Below are 15,850 nucleotides of genomic sequence, written 5' to 3' on the forward strand. Positions count from 1 at the left end.
TTAATAACGAAAAATGGTGATTACAAAGGTTGGAGCTGATAAGTGATCGTGAGTTAGTGTTACAGTGATTGCTAGTAAGTTAGATAAGTGAAAGTGTGTTTTCAATCGATATTATCAGCTCTATTTATAATAGGAAAATTACAACTGTTATCCCGAAATATCCGGAAACCCTACACTACTTCTTCAACCAAGCCGTTACTGCCCACGTTTTTAGTTGACGAAGTTCAAATAGCATTCCGTTGTAATTCATGTTCTCATAAGCATATTTAACACATGATCTTATCTGCAAAACAGTTAGATAATATAGGACAATTGAATTAGTCAATGTACCTTCCTCAGAATAGCTGCTCAAGTCAACATCCTTAAGTTAAGCTCAATTCTGAAGATAAAAATCCACACCCAACAATTGCCCCCAATTTTTACTGCGTGACAGCTGTAAAAATTTTAATTTCAAAAGTAATGATATCTCTGAAATGTGAAATGACGTGCGCGGGAATCGAGGAGACTCTACAACCGTCCTTCTAGGTTATAATTAAAGCCATTTCCCAACTTCTCCACTTTAATCCTCTTCCACCGATATCAAATCCAGGTTAGCTTTCGTCTCCGTCTTCTTAATTTCTTGAAATTCTTCTTTCGATCTTGATAAAAAATGAGGAAAAGAACCCCTCGCGCACTCAATCCTTTCCATTTCGCGACCTCATAAGATTTCGTTGACCAAGGTATCATTCTGGCGACGGATGAAGATCAATGCCTGTTCAAAGATTCAGATATTAGGCTTCTAAAAGAATCGGGCTTATTACCTGCCGGAGCCGTCATTAGGCCATTCGATCCCAAAGTCAAAGCCGACTTTTCTTCCAAAACTTGGACCTGCTTCTTTTACTATCCCTTTTCGATCGGTCTTTCATATCCGTTTCTCCCGCTTATCCAAGAATTCTTCGACGTAACCGGATTCTCGTATTCACAAGTCATGCCAATGGTGTGGAGGGTTTTGGAAACAGTCAACCGTCTAAACAAAACCCTTGGGCTATCTATTGGTGTGCCTGAGATTGCAGCAACTTATAACCTTCGAACCCATGGATCCTTTCGCTATTGTCTTCAATCTAAGTCCAGCCGTCCTTACATGATTCCCAAGGTGTCGGGTAGCGACCCCGATTGGAAAAAACACTTCTTTTTCATTCGCCGGGATTCTATTCCTGATGGGTTTAGCTTGCCTACTAAATGGGTTCATAAGGGTAGGAGATTTGTAGGATAAAGGTTATTTTCGTAAATGATTTATTCTGATAGGGTTTGTTTTTTGACAGTTGTGTTTGAAGATTTGATAAAGCTTAGGAAGGATACAAAGAAAAGGCTTAAGGCATTGTTCAAGATTCCGGCAGAGGAAAGGGAATTTTGGTTAGAGGAAGAAACAGGAGAAACAAGCGTGGTTGCTGAGAAACCTGCTGAGAGTATGACCTCTGGTAAGTGTTTTGAGGATTTTAGGTTTTCTAGGGATTTTGTTATTTTGAAAATAACTTGATAAATCGTTGTGTAGGGATGACGAAGCCAAAGTCTTTTAGCTTGGTGGACTTGGATGATTTGATCGAGGATAGGCCTGTGGTGAAGCAAGAACATTCGAAGACACTTTCCCCTTCGGTGAGAATTCCAACGACCCGCCAGAAAAGTGCTGCACAGAAGAAGAGGAAAGCTACAACTTCAGCTGAGACCGACCCTTTTGCTGATATGACCACTACTGATGCTGTGGAGAAGCTTCAAGCTCTTGCTAACTTTCTCGGAACAGTAAGTAATTTTTGCTTATCCTGAAAATAGTAATCTGCAGAAAAACTAGCATTAATCTGGGAATAACAAAAAACTGAAAGTTACCGTCATATGTCCCAAGATGCTGAATTGTCCAAGAAAGAAGCCGAAGCCAAGCTCGCCGATCTCCTGAAAGCCATTAGCATCAAGGACTTACTGCTCAAAAAGAAGGACAAAGAGATTTCGGATCTCAAAGCCTCATTTGAGTCAGAGAAAAATGAGTTTCTTGAAGATGCTAAGAAGTGTGCAGCTGCCAGCATTCTGGAGTCTATGATCAAGATGTTTGAGGAGGTACAAGCGAAGGGTCATGTGATGGAGTCTTGGAATTCTGGAGCTTGGAAGAAAAAGCTCAAGGTGCTAAGGGGGGAGAGTATTGAAGAGGATGCGACGGCTGGGACTTCCGAAGTGATCAAGGATGATGGGACTGGCGAAGGTGCGAAAGAGATTAAGGCTGGGGAGACAAAGGAGTTGGAGAATAAGGAAGGTAATGATGCTGAGGGAGGACAGGCTTGAACCTGGTTTCCAGGTGGTTTTTATGTGTTTTGAATGGTTGTTCTGAACAATTTTTATTTTGGTTATGTATGGATAATATGGTATGCTTAGGATAATGGTTTGGGTGGAGGGATCCTGGTTCAGGACGAAGCCCAAACTGTCTTTTACTTTCTGCACTTAGAACAATCATGATAGTTCGGGTGGATGGGCTCTGTTTTGAGTGAAACCCAGACTATCTTTTCCTGCATAATAATATTAATACTGCTTTTTATGACTTATATTGGTGTGTTTTCTCTTTTTCTGGTTTTTAGAAAAATATAAGTTTCACGAAAAACCTGTTAGTAATAGTTTATGTTTTACCAATAACCCAATATCAAGCCATAAACTTTAAACAAATAGGAAAGTTAAAATAGTTGAAAATAGTAAATCATACCAGAACCGTGTATCAGTAAACCTGAAAATTGTTCAGACTGTCTTATCTTTGAAATAAGATCATCGTTTGGGATATTCCTCTAATCCTGGGAATATAACAATATAATCGTAATATTAGCATTATTCTGAAAATATTCTTAGAAATTCTGGCGACAAGGCCCTTTAGAAGAGATGTAAATCTCTTAAACCTTAAGAATGAACTGGCGTCAAGGCCCTTTAGAAGAGATGTAAACCTCTTTAACCTTAGATTATGGTACGTCTACCATAAACTTATGATTCAAACCATTAGCCGAGGATAACGAGGTAACAAGTCACTATATTTCATGTGCTGGCCCGCCTCTCAAACTAAGGCCGAATAAATCATGCGCTACAGGCGTCTTAAGAAGAGATGAAGATCCCTTGAACCTCAAGATCCAAACCATTAGCCGAGGATAACGAGGTAACAAGTCACTATATTTCATGTGCTGGCCCCGCCTCTCAAACTAAGGCTGAATATACGTGCTCTACAGGCGACTTAAGAAGAGATGAAGATCCCTTAACTCTTGGAAGTGGTGAAAACCTATTATACCTTAAGGATAAGATGGCGACAAGGCCCTACAAAACAGTCAACTCTAAGTGAGGGGTGGGTGTTTGCCTTGCTAACACCCCTCCGATGCTTAAGTCAGCACCTTGTTTGAAGAATAATAATAATAATAAATGAATAAAAGTTTAAGTTTGAGTACATACCTTAACTGTTTAGTATAACAGTTATCCTCGTGATAGAAGTCTTACAAGAAATATTTTTTGAGATGAATAGCATTCCAAGCCCTTGGTAGTAGGTCACCATCCAAAGTAGATAGTTTGTATGCCCCCTTTCCTGCTTCCGAATCGATCAGGTAGGGACCTTCCCACTTTGGTGCGAGCTTGCCATCCGTAGGATTGGTAGTATTCTGAAAAGCTTTTCGGAGAACCAAATCGCCTTCTTGAAACCTTCGAACTCTTATAATCTTGTTGTAGGACTTTGCTATCTTCTGTTGATAAGAAGCCATTCTGATTTTTGCCAAATCCCTGAGTTCTTCCACCGCATCTAGATCTTCAAGTAGACTTTGGGTGTTATCTTCAGGATTTTGATGAGTGACTCTGGCCGTAGGGATAGCCATTTTTGTGGGGATAACTGCTTCAACTCCAAACACTAATGAGAAAGGAGTCTGACCAGTAGCATTTTTCGAAGTGGTTCTATCTGCCCAAAGAATGAAAGGAAGTTTTTCGGCCAATTTTCCTTTCTTAGACCCCAACTTTTTCTTCAGGTTATTGATGATGATTTTGTTGCTTGATTCGGCCTGTCCATTAGCTTGAGGGTGGACAGGTGTTGATGTGGTCATCTTGATTCCCCAACTGGCACAGAAGTTGGTTGTTCTCTTGCCGATGAATTGCGAACCATTGTCACATACTATCTCTGCCGGGATCCCAAATCTTGTCAGGATATTACGCTTGATGAATGAGATGACTTCTTTTTCTCTAACTTGAACAAAGGCTTCCGCTTCGATCCACTTCGAGAAATAATCTGTCATGGCCAGCATAAAGACTTTTCCTCCTGGGGCTCTTGGTAATTTCCCCACGATATCCATTCCCCACTTCATGAAAGGCCAAGGGGATATAATAGGATATAATGGTTCTGCTGGCTGGTGCAAAATGTTGCTATGTCTCTGGCATGCATCACATTTCTGAGAATAATTCATAGCATCCCTCTTCATCGTTGGCCAGAAATATCCCGTCCTCAGGATTTTGGAGAATAGTGCTCTGCCCCCCAGTGTGATTCCCACAATCTCCATCATGGATATCTTGAAGAACTTCTTGAGCTTCTGCCTTCTCCAAGCACCTAAGATATGGTCCTGCAAGAGATTTTCTGTATAATATATCATTCATTATAGTATATGGGATTACCTTTGTGCGAAAAGCTCTTGGGTTTTCATCCTTGGGGATAATTCCATCTTGAATATATTCCTTGATTGGGATAATACAAGAACTTTCATTATCCTCAGGATTCGTGACTCCCATATCTCTACCATCTTTTGATATTTCATTGACACCTTGTTCTTCTATTGCTGGGCTTAGGATATGTATGATAGGGATCTTGACACCTTCTGGTATCCTGAAGGATGAAGCTAAATATGCTAGGGCGTCTGCTTCAACATTCTCTTCCCTAGGTACCTGCGAAATATCAAACATTTCGAAACACTTTGCTAGTTTTTTGACTAGCTCTAGATATTTCATTAGTCTTTCTCCTCTAACAGTATATGAACCATTAAAGTGATTAGTTAATAACAATGAATCAACATGTACTTGAATAAACCTGATTTTCATGTCGATTGCTAGTTGTAATCCTGCTATCAAAGCTTCATATTCTGCCTCATTATTTGTGGCTTGAAATCCGCAGGATATGGATTGAGGTATAATGTCCCCCTGTGGCGATTTCAACAGAATCCCGAGACCTATTCCTCTAACATTTGAAGCACCATTAGTGTATAGAGTCCACTTATCTTTGGTTTCTTCAATTTGTTGGACTTCCAAGTCTGCCTTTTCTTTAAGTTCACTGGTGAAATCAGCCACAAAGTCTGCTAATGCCTGGGATTTGATAGCAGTCCTAGGTTCATATGTTATATCATATGCACTTAGCTTTACTGCCCATTTTGCCATTCTACCTGACATTTCTGGTTTCTCAAAACAGACTTAATAGGATAGTTAGTTTTAACACATATAGGGTGAGTTTCAAAATAATGTCTAAGTTTAGTGGATGTCATAATAAGTGCTAAAATTAATTTCTCAAGATAAGAATACCTGGTTTCAGCATCCAAAAGACTTTTACTTACATAATATATTGGATGTTGTTGACCTTCGAGATCCTTAGCCAAAACTGCACTTATAACATTATTTGATACAGCAAGATATAGAGATAGAGATTCACCTTCCTCGGGTTTTACCAGTAGAGGAGCAGAAGAAAGATAAGCTTTTAAGGATGCTAAAGCTTCCTCAGGCTTACTGGTCCACTCGAACCTCTTGTTTTTCTTCAGGATATCATAAAATTCTTTGCATTTTTCTGAGGATTTGGATATGAATCTGTTGAGCGCTGCTATCCTACCGGTTAGCCTTTGAACATCCTTGACTGATTCTGGGGATTTCAGATTCAGGTTAGCTTGTATATGCTCTGGACTCGCCTCTATCCCCCTTTTGGTGACCATGTATCCCAAGAATTTGCCATCCTTCACTCTGAAATGGCACTTCGAAGGATTCAGCTTCATGTTGTATTTTTCGAGGATATCAAATGCTGTCTTGAGATCTTGAAGGTGATCCTCAGCTTTTTTGGACTTCACCACCATATCATCAATATAGACCTCCATTGTGTCCCCCAGTTGCTATTTGAACATCATGTTAACTAACCTCTGATAGGTTGCACCTGCATTTCTAAGTCCAAAGAGCATAGCAATATAACAATAAATACCTGTGGGAGTCATGAAGGCCGTATCTTCTTGATCTGAGGGCTCCATCTGGATTTGCTGAAATCCTGAGGATGCGTCCATTAATGTCAGCATCTCGTGGCCGGCTTTAGCATCCACCATTGAATCGATGTGCGGTAGAGGGAATGGATCTTTAGGGAAAGCCTTATTCAAGTCTGTGAAATCTACACAAACTCTCCATTTGCCATTCTTTTTCTGTACAACTACCACGTTTTCTAACCATCGGGGATATTGAATTTCCCTAATCATTTTTGCCTTCAAGAGTCTTTCTACTTCTTCTTGAATAATTATATTTCTTTCAGGTGCAAATTTTCTTCTTTTTTGATGGATTGGCCTGAAAGAATTATCGATTCCAAGTTTATGTGTTATAATATTTTTGGAAATACCTGTCATATCTTCATGTTTCCATGCAAAAGTTGACAGCCTTGATTTGAGGAAATCGAGCAATTTTGATTCGATATCCTCATGAATGCTAGTTCCTATCAGCACTTTGACTTCAGGATCCTCGGGATAAAGAGGTACTTATTTAATTTCTTTTTCCCTGGCCTCCATTACGCCTCGTGCTGGCTTCTGTAATTGCTACGCCTGCTGGGTTTGGCAGTACACTTCATGGAAGAGGTGTAGCAATTCTTGGCGTCTTGTTGGTCACTAATGATTTTGATAACCCCCCACAGACTTGGGAGTTTTACACATTGGTGATAAGTTGATGGGACTGCTTTCATCTCGTGTATCTAGGGCCTACCTAATATAATATTGCAACAAGATAAACAGTCAATAACACAAAATTTTTGCATTTTATTTACCCCTTCGACATATACTGGGAGCTTAATCTTCCCAATAGTGTTCTTAGTTTCTCCACCGAATCCAACGAATTCTGAGGAACTGGGGACGATCTCATCCTCAGGAATATTCATCTTTTTCAGCACGTCTAATTGAATAATGTTGATAGAGCTTCCGCCATCTATGAGGATCCTGCGAACATAATGGTTAGCCACATATAAAGTTATTACCAAACTATCATGATGAGGATCCTGAACATCAACTCTATCACTTTCATCGAAGGTTATAACCCTCTCTTTGGTGAGAATAGATGTCTTTGTTGGTCTGTCAGCTACTTCTAACTATCTTTGATCGGCGTTTCTCTTTGCAGCAGAATAAGAGGTTCCACAGATGTCGGATCCTCCGGATATGAACGTGATTGTCCTTGCATCTGTTGGTGGAGGAGTCGGCTTTTCAGGAATTTTCTCAGGATCCTGCTATCTTCCCTTCTTCTTGCCAAGTAGCTCTTTCAAGTGGCCCTTGCTGAGAAGATAGCTGATCTCCCTTCTGAGTGCAATGCAATCATCAGTCAAGTGCCCAAAGTCTTCATGGAAAGCACACCATTTTGATTTGTCTTTCCAGGATCCTGGCTTCTCCACTTTCCTTGGCTACCTGGCTTTCTCACCTAAATCCTGCATGGCACACATTAGTCCACTAATATCAACAGAAAAGCAATATTCAGATATCTTGGGATATTCTTCATCATTTTCCTCATCTACTGCATTAATCCTGGGGTTATCAGACTTGTAGTAAGGCTTCGCTCGATATGACTTTCCCGGGGATTCGGATTTCCTGTTCGTCTGGTCATATTTAGGGATATCGACCTTAGAGTTTTTCTTGTCGTCTTCTAGCCTGAGAAACCTCAGAGCTCTGCTTCTTGCCTCGTCTAATGACCTACATGGAGTCATAATGAGATCATCATAGAAAGTGGAGCCTTATTCTAACCCCAACTTAAGAGCTTCCACTGCTGAAGCTGGGTTTAGATTCGGGATTTCCAATGACTCCTTGCTAAACCTGGTAATAAAATCTCTTAAGGATTCCCCAGGATTCTGGGTAACCCTATAAAGATCACCTGTCATTTTCTCAAAAGTTCTACTGCAAGAAAGCTGGTTATTAAAAAGGTTAACTAAATGAGAAAAAGAGTTGATAGTGTTAGGAGGAATACTCAGTAGCCATTTCATGGCTGCTCCGGTCAAGGTGGACCCAAACCCCTTGAAAGACATGCCTCTTTGATTTCCATAGGGATTGGATTGACCTTCATACATTCTCTATATTGTGCGACGTGTTCCTCGGGATCCGTCGAGCCATCATACAACTTCATATTTGGAGTTTGAAATCGTTTTGGGATCTGCACGTCGCTAATCGATGGCACAAACCGGGATATCCTGTGACTATCAGTGGGAATTTCAGCTATGGGACGGATTACGCCGGGAAAATTCGATATCATGTCCTTAAGTTTCTGCATATCTCGGGCTAAGCCCGGACTTATGCCTGCATCCTGCAAAAATCCTTGATTAGCATTAAATGGAATCGTATTGAAAGAGTTACCCTGATTAACATTCTGAGGAGCGGTCTGGGCATTGTAGCTCGTATTTCCAAACATGGTATTCCCAGGATAGGTAAGCAGAGCAGTTGGAGCGTTAGCCTGCATTGGGATAAAGTCTCCCTGGTGCACATCAGAGGATCCAGAGGACTGCTGAGTTTGAGTTAATCCTGAAGATACCACCTGCGGATAAGGACCAGCCTGATGGAACAATCCTGAGGATCCGCACTGTTGGAACAATCCTGAGGATCCAGACTGTTGGAACAATCCTGAGGATCCAGACTGTTGTTACAATCCGGAGGGTCCTCATGGCTGTTACAATCCTGAAGATCCTGCATGTTGAAAAGGCCCAGCAGATGATGAATACGGGTACACTTGAGATCCAGATAAGTGCAATCCCGCAGACCCCAAATGCTGGAAAGATGGGGGGTCCAAAGTTGTACGCCGTGGTTGGCTCTGGATGCATCAATCCTGAGGATCCTGGAGGAGTGAAATCCAGAGATCTCGGGATTAGTGGTGTGAATTCTTCCACCGGCTTCTTGGACTTCTTGAAATCTTCCAGTTCCCTCACGAGCATCTGGTTGGTCTTGTTCTGGCTATCCATCTGTTCCTGTAGCCGCCTGTACAGAGACAGAAGGTCGTTGTTGGACACCATGATGGGATCTTGGTAAGATGGTTTCGATCCCAAGAACACAGGAGTAGAAGTCTTCTTTTGAGCATTGTCAGGCTTCTTCGGGATAACACCAGCAGGAGGAGGAGGCATGGGTGGCCTCCCAGAGGATTCCGAAGCTGCGGTAGAAGAAGAAACAATCTTTGGTTGGGAAGACATTTTGTGGATATTGAGAGTAGGGTTTAGTTTGAGAGTGAATAATGATCGAAGCACCGTTTGCCCTACGGTGGGCGCCAAGTTGTTACGGTCAAAAATTAACGGACTAACTTTTGATCAAATTAGTGCGTGAGGCTAGGTGCTAAATGGTAAAAAGATTGAACACAAGGATATGATCATGAGGGAAAAAACCCTTGAATATAATAGTCTTCGTTTCGGTCAAGAGTTTACAACTTAATCTTTAGTCGAATAGCTTCAGTTAAAGATTATGAGCCTAACTTTTGGTCGAAATACGCGTGATTATTATAAACGCCGGCACAAAAAACCCCCGGATGGTGAAAACTATCACCGTCAATTTTATTAATAACGAAAAATGGTGATTACAAAGGTTGGAGCTGATAAGTGATCGTGAGCTAGTGTTACAGTGATTGCTAGTAAGTTAGACAAGTGAAAGTGTGTTTTCTATCGACATTATCAGCTCTATTTATAATAGGAAAATTACAACTGTTATCCCGAAATATCCGGAAACCCTACACTACTTCTTCAACCAAGCCGTTACTGCCCACGTTTTTAGTTGACGAAGTTCAAATAGCATTCCTTTGTAATCCACATTCTCATAAGCATATTTAACACGTGATCTTATCTGCAAAACAGTTAGATAATATAGGACAATTGAATTAGTCAACGTACCTTCCTCAGAATAGCTGCTCAAGTCAACATCCTTAAGTTAAGCTCAATTCCGAAGATAAAAATCCACACCCAACAATGTTGATTCACCGGATCTAGGACCCATTAGTGGGGAGCAGATCCGTGTTTCTTCATTGGCGGCATCCGTGCTTGTGTTAGAATAGCAACAAATTTTTCCGTCCTCTTTACGATATGAGTCAGTTACCTAAAGGGCCGACGGAGAACCCGGCACAATCTTCACGTGGTCCTAACCCTGAAATACGTGAAGGAACAACGTCGATGTTTGCTTGAATTTCAACTCCTGCCACAAGAACCGATGTCGTCAACCCGGGAGGTTTTTCCTTGGGGGTTCGACAGCTCTGGGATTGTTTGCTCAGCAAGAAGGTGTTACTCCAGTAAACACTGGAAATGTTGTTACACCAGCTACTGATTTGGGGCATGTTGCAGCTCCAAGAGGTTCCGATCTCAGAGATCCAGACCAAACTGTGAGAGATGCTACTCGCACTCACTCAGAATTGGGTCTGGACGAAAGATCTGGTGATTCAGCTCCAAGGAGAGTTAGGCATCATAACTCTGGATCCGGAGGAATCTTATCTCTAGATGAATGGCTCCGCATTCAACAAGAGAGTCTGGTTGCTGAATACGAACATAGGGTACGAAATGAGCGTTTCCATGCTCGTATCCTGACGTACGATGATTCTCCCAAGATGTCAGTTTCTCCACCTATACGAGGAAGTCACATTCAGTATAGCCAACCACAAGAACAAAGCCTAGGTGAGATCCGGAGGTTACGTCCTCGTCCCTGCATAAATATGCTGGTACTATCCTATGAGGACAAACTAGATGGACACGATTCAACCTATCATCCGGACGGTAGCTATTATAGCGGAGATAGCCGTCTCCCTTCATACGGAGGGGCTAGTCACCCGCGATCGGTGGTTCGCCATGTGGAATACTATAGCAGTGCTGAGCATGATTTTCTTAAACCATACCGTCTGGAGTCATTCGCAGAAAAATCAAAGTTCATTCCGGCCATCGCGACATCCCCATTCCCGATAAACGCAAAAATTCCAACATCTGTTGGAACATACAGTGAAATTACGGATCCTAGTGATCATCTGCTGAGATTTGAAGCAGTAGGAGGAGTCAGTGGTTGGACTCTTCCATATTGGTGTCACATGTGCACTGACATTCACGGGGGCAGCGTGAGAGTGGTTTGAGAAGTTACCTTGCGGACACATCAAAAGTTGGTAGGATTTCGTAGCAAAATTCTCTCAACACTTCAGCCAACAAAGAAAGCATACACACGACCCGTCGGATGTAATGGATGTTGAAAGGCGAAATAATGAATCCATCGAGGATTTCATTACTCGTTTTAACAACGAGAGCCTTAACATCGGAGGGGTTAGCGAGGATATGCTGCGGGGGGGGGGGGGGCATTCCGCAAGAATGTCCATAGTGATGCCCTCATCCGCACACTAATTGGAAAAGACGGAATGCCCGAATCCTGGGATGAAATCATGACAGCAGCCAAGTTGTTTGCAAGAACTGAAAAAACACTAGGGTCCAGCACCCAGAAGCAATTACCAAAAGTTGAGTTTCAGACTCCGAGACCAAATAGACAAGCCAAAGAAACGAACTGGTCAAGGCTACAACCGACCACAGAACAACCAAAACAGTTCGATGCAAGATCGTTGATTGGTAACAAGAACAGACGTAATTTTCCAGCATGGTCTTCCAACAAAAGTTGGACTCAGTTGTCACAAACTCATTCAGAGATCCTCACAACTGAAAATTTGTCCTTCCGCAAGCCTCAGCCGTTACCGAGGAAATCATTCCTCGATAGCAAGAAACATTGCACGTACCACAACGATATAGGGCACAACACAAACAAGTGTGTGGCCCTAAGAAATGAAATAGAGGCGACTGTAAAGAACGGGAAGTTAGATCATTTGGTCAAAGGTGTACGACCAGGGCTTGGTAAACCTCTCGCAAAGGATAACCAGGGCCCGGCCAAAAGAAAAATAAAAGATCTAAACGTCCACATGATTTAAGGAGGTAAACACATCAGTGGTAAGAGGAAAGAGTTTGAAGATGAGGAATGGAAGAATGAGCCAGTCATTTTTCCACGCATCAGAGAAGGACCATGCAACAAGAATCCTCTGATAATTACGGCTCTTTTCGGACATTATCGATCGCAGTATGTGTTCTTTGACACTGGTAGTACGTCCGACATTATGTACGAACAATGCTTCGAACAGTTAGAGGAAGATGATAAAGAAAGATTGCGGCTTATTCAAGCACCTGTCTCTAGGTTTGGTGGGGAGATAATGCACCCGCGCGGTGTCATTACTTTCCCCGTCACACTTAGGTTTGGTGAGGAAGTCGAATTTCTAGTTCTACCGGCAACCTCCAAACATGATATTATTCTTGGACGAGAGGCAATCGGACACTTCAACGCCCATCCGTCCACAACTCACGGAGCAGTAGGGGTTCCGACCCGTACTGGTATCGCAATAATTCATGTTAATCGACATTGCTTCACAACCGAAAGTTCGAGGCCAAGCAAAGTTTCAAAGCAAAATCAGAGGACTGAACCAGAGAAATGGGTCCTTAACAAGAAATTTCCCGATCAAACCGTAGTAATTGGTCCAGCTATTTCTGAAATCGTCCGAACCTTCTTGAAGCAATTGCTAACATAAAACATTGACATTTTCGCGTGGCAGCCCGCGGACATGACAGGTGTCCCGCGGAACATTTCAGAACACAAGTTGAAGGTGAATCCACGTGGAAGATGGGCCCAGAACAAACAAAAGCCATGATGAGCAGGTACAAGATCTTTTTCATGCAGGGATTATACGGGAAATCAAGTACTAAACATGGGTGGCCAACCCAGTGATTGTCCCTAAAAGCAATGGAACATGGAGGATGTGTATAGATTATAAAGATCTAAACAAAGCATGTCCGAAAGATTGTTACCCACTTCCGGAGATCGATTTGAAGGTAGACGATGTGGCCCCATTCAAGTTCAAGTGCTTCCTCGATGCCTACAAAGGTTATCACCAGATTCATATGGCAGCTGGTGACGAGGACAAAACAGCGTTCCGCACTGACCAAGGAACATTGTGTTACAGAATGATGCTTCCGGGTTAAAAAATGCGAGCGCCACATACCAAAGACTAATTGATCAAGCGTTCAAAGGCCAAATAAGTCGAAATATATGGACGATTTGGTGATCAAGAGCACCGAAGAGGATCAAATGTTGAGGGACATAGAGGAAACCTTCGAAACATTGAGAAGTATCAACATGAAACTCAATCCAGCAAAGTGTTCCTTTGGGATGGAGGAAGGAAAGTTCCTTGGGGTAATCGTTACAGGCACGGGTTTCAAGGCTAATCCGGATAAGATACAAGCAGTAGCCCGTATGCCATCTCCCGTATCCCTCAAAGAAGTTTAAACACTTAACGGAAGATTAGTAGCATTAAACAGGTTTTTAGCAAACCACGTTGCTAAATTTTACCCGTTCATCTCAACATTGAGGAACTGCCTCAAAAAGTTACAATTCAGATGGACTCCGGAAGCCGAACAAGCATTCCAGGAAGTCAAGAAGTGTTTAATGGAATTACCCACGTTAACTGCTCCTCACGCAGGTGAACCATTGACACTGTATTTGTCGGCGTCTGACATTGCCGTGGGGGCTGTTTTACTGACAGATAGGAAGAACGTTCAAACTCCAATCTATTACGTCAGTAGAACATTGTCAGACCCGGAAACAAGATACTCGATGTTGGAAAAGTTGGTCTTGGCATTGGTATACGCAGCCCGTTGGCTCCACAAATATTTCCATGGTCATCCCATTAATGTCTTAACCGGATATAAACTCAAGAATGTGTTGAGTAAGCCTGAATTGTCCGGGCAACTGGCAAAGTGGGCCATCGAATTGGGTGAACACTCAATCGAGTATAAACCAAGACCGGCAATCAAAGGGCAAGTGCTGGCAGACTTCATCACAGAAGTCCCGCAGCACAAAGAACAAGAATGTTTGATCGAACAACAACCCAAAGCACCTCCGGAACAAGGACAAGTTTGGTCATTGTTCACGGATGGAGCTTCGAGCAGTGAAGGGTCAGGTGCAGGCCTAAGGCTGGTCAAACCTGAAGGGTATGAATCCACATACGCCATCAAGTTGGACTTTAAGAGTACCAACAACGAGGCGGAATATGAAGCCTTCTTGGCAGGCCTGCAGATAGCGAAAAAGCTTGGGGTGAAACATTTGGAAGCACGGGTGGATTCTCAGCTATTTGTGGGACAAATAAATGGAACATATGAAGCTAAAAATGATGTCATGGCTTCTTATTTGTCACAAGCGAGGGTCTTGATTCGCCAATTCCCCTCTTTCAATGCTATTCACATTAAGAGGAGTGAAAACAAATCGGCGGACGCTCTTAGCAAGTTGGCTTCAACGAATTTTGAGTATTTTGCCAAAGACATTCGTGTGGAAGTTCTAGATCATCCATTCGTCCCACAAAACCAACCCCTGGTGATCCAAACAGGCGTTGAATCTTTGATGACGCCCATTAAAGCTTACTTATCCTCCGGAGCACTTCCAGCGGGAAAGGCTGAGGCTCGGAAGATCAAGCACAAAGCTTTGAATTACCAGATGACTGATGGTATCTTATACCGGAGATCATTTCTTGGTCCGTTGTTACGTTGTGTAGATGCGGAAGACGCAAATTACCTCATTCGAGAAATTCACGAAGGCATTTGCGGGCTACATGCGGGACCAAGGATGACAATTGCAAAGATCATGAACGCAGGGTACTATTGGCCCGGCATGCATATGGACGCTGTGCACGAAATCAGAAAGTGTGATTAATGCCAGCGACATGCCCCCAACACCCTACGTCCAAAAAATGAACTGATTCCGGTAACATCTGCTTGGTCGTTCCAAAAGTGGGCTATCGATATTATGGGACCTTTCCCAGAAGCCCCGGGACGAGTCAAATACTTGATAGTGGCCATTGATTACTTCACCAAGTGGGTAGAAGCCAAACCGGTTGCATCAATAACGGCATCCAGTATTATGAAATTCCTTTGGGAATTCATCATTTGCCGGTTTGGTCTCCCGCAGGAATTGGTAAGTGACAACGGGACCCAATTTGCTGACAGCGGACTACAGGAATGGTTGAAAGAACTTCAAGTCGTTCAAACTTTCACATCCGTAGCTCATCCGCAAGCAAACGGTCAGGTCGAAAGGACCAACTGAACTATCAAAGAAGGGATCAAGGCAAGGTTAGGAACTAAAGGAATAGGGTGGGTGGACGAATTGCCCCATGTATTATGGGCCTTCCGCACCCAAAAGAACTCCAGTAACTCGGAGACACCCTTTAGCCTAACCTATGGCACTGAAGCCATGATACCCGCAGAAATTGGGATTCCATCCGCAAGAATTCTGTTAATTGATGATAATGATCACGAACTCAGGATGAATCTCGATTTACTTGAAAAAAGACGAGAGCTAGCATCAATCCGCGAGCACAATTATAAGTGACAGCTTCAGAAATACTATAACTCGCGGGTTCATAAATGCGAGTTCGATGCGGGAGACTTTGTTTTCCGCAACAACGAGGCTTCCGGACAGGAACCTCCGGGCAAGTTAGCCCCGACTTGGGAAGGACCTTATAAAGTCAAACAAGTGCTATCTAAAGGTGCCTACAAGTTAGAAAAATTGGACGGGACTGAGATCCCTCGGACTTGGAACGC

At 42.7% G+C, this 15,850-nt stretch overlaps 2 protein-coding genes across 2 annotated transcripts; both read left to right on the forward strand.

Moving 5' to 3' along the window:
- The first annotated feature begins 1,866 nt into the window (after positions 1-1,866).
- On the forward strand, positions 1,867-4,294 carry LOC143587658 (uncharacterized). Its single transcript, XM_077068891.1, has 2 exons — positions 1,867-3,021; positions 3,158-4,294. The coding sequence occupies exon 1, from the start codon at positions 1,867-1,869 to the stop codon at positions 2,305-2,307; it is 441 nt and encodes a 146-aa protein (XP_076925006.1). The 3' UTR covers positions 2,308-3,021; positions 3,158-4,294.
- A 10,138-nt stretch (positions 4,295-14,432) lies between these two features.
- LOC143587659 (uncharacterized) lies at positions 14,433-14,963 on the forward strand. The gene has a single exon (XM_077068892.1). The coding sequence runs from the start codon at positions 14,433-14,435 to the stop codon at positions 14,961-14,963; it is 531 nt and encodes a 176-aa protein (XP_076925007.1).
- The last annotated feature ends 887 nt before the right edge of the window (positions 14,964-15,850 follow it).

This window comes from Bidens hawaiensis, unplaced genomic scaffold, assembly GCF_021521415.1.
Source record: "Bidens hawaiensis isolate Kalapana, Puna unplaced genomic scaffold, B.hawaiensis_p1.1 tig00035823_1, whole genome shotgun sequence".
NCBI lineage: Eukaryota > Viridiplantae > Streptophyta > Magnoliopsida > Asterales > Asteraceae > Bidens > Bidens hawaiensis.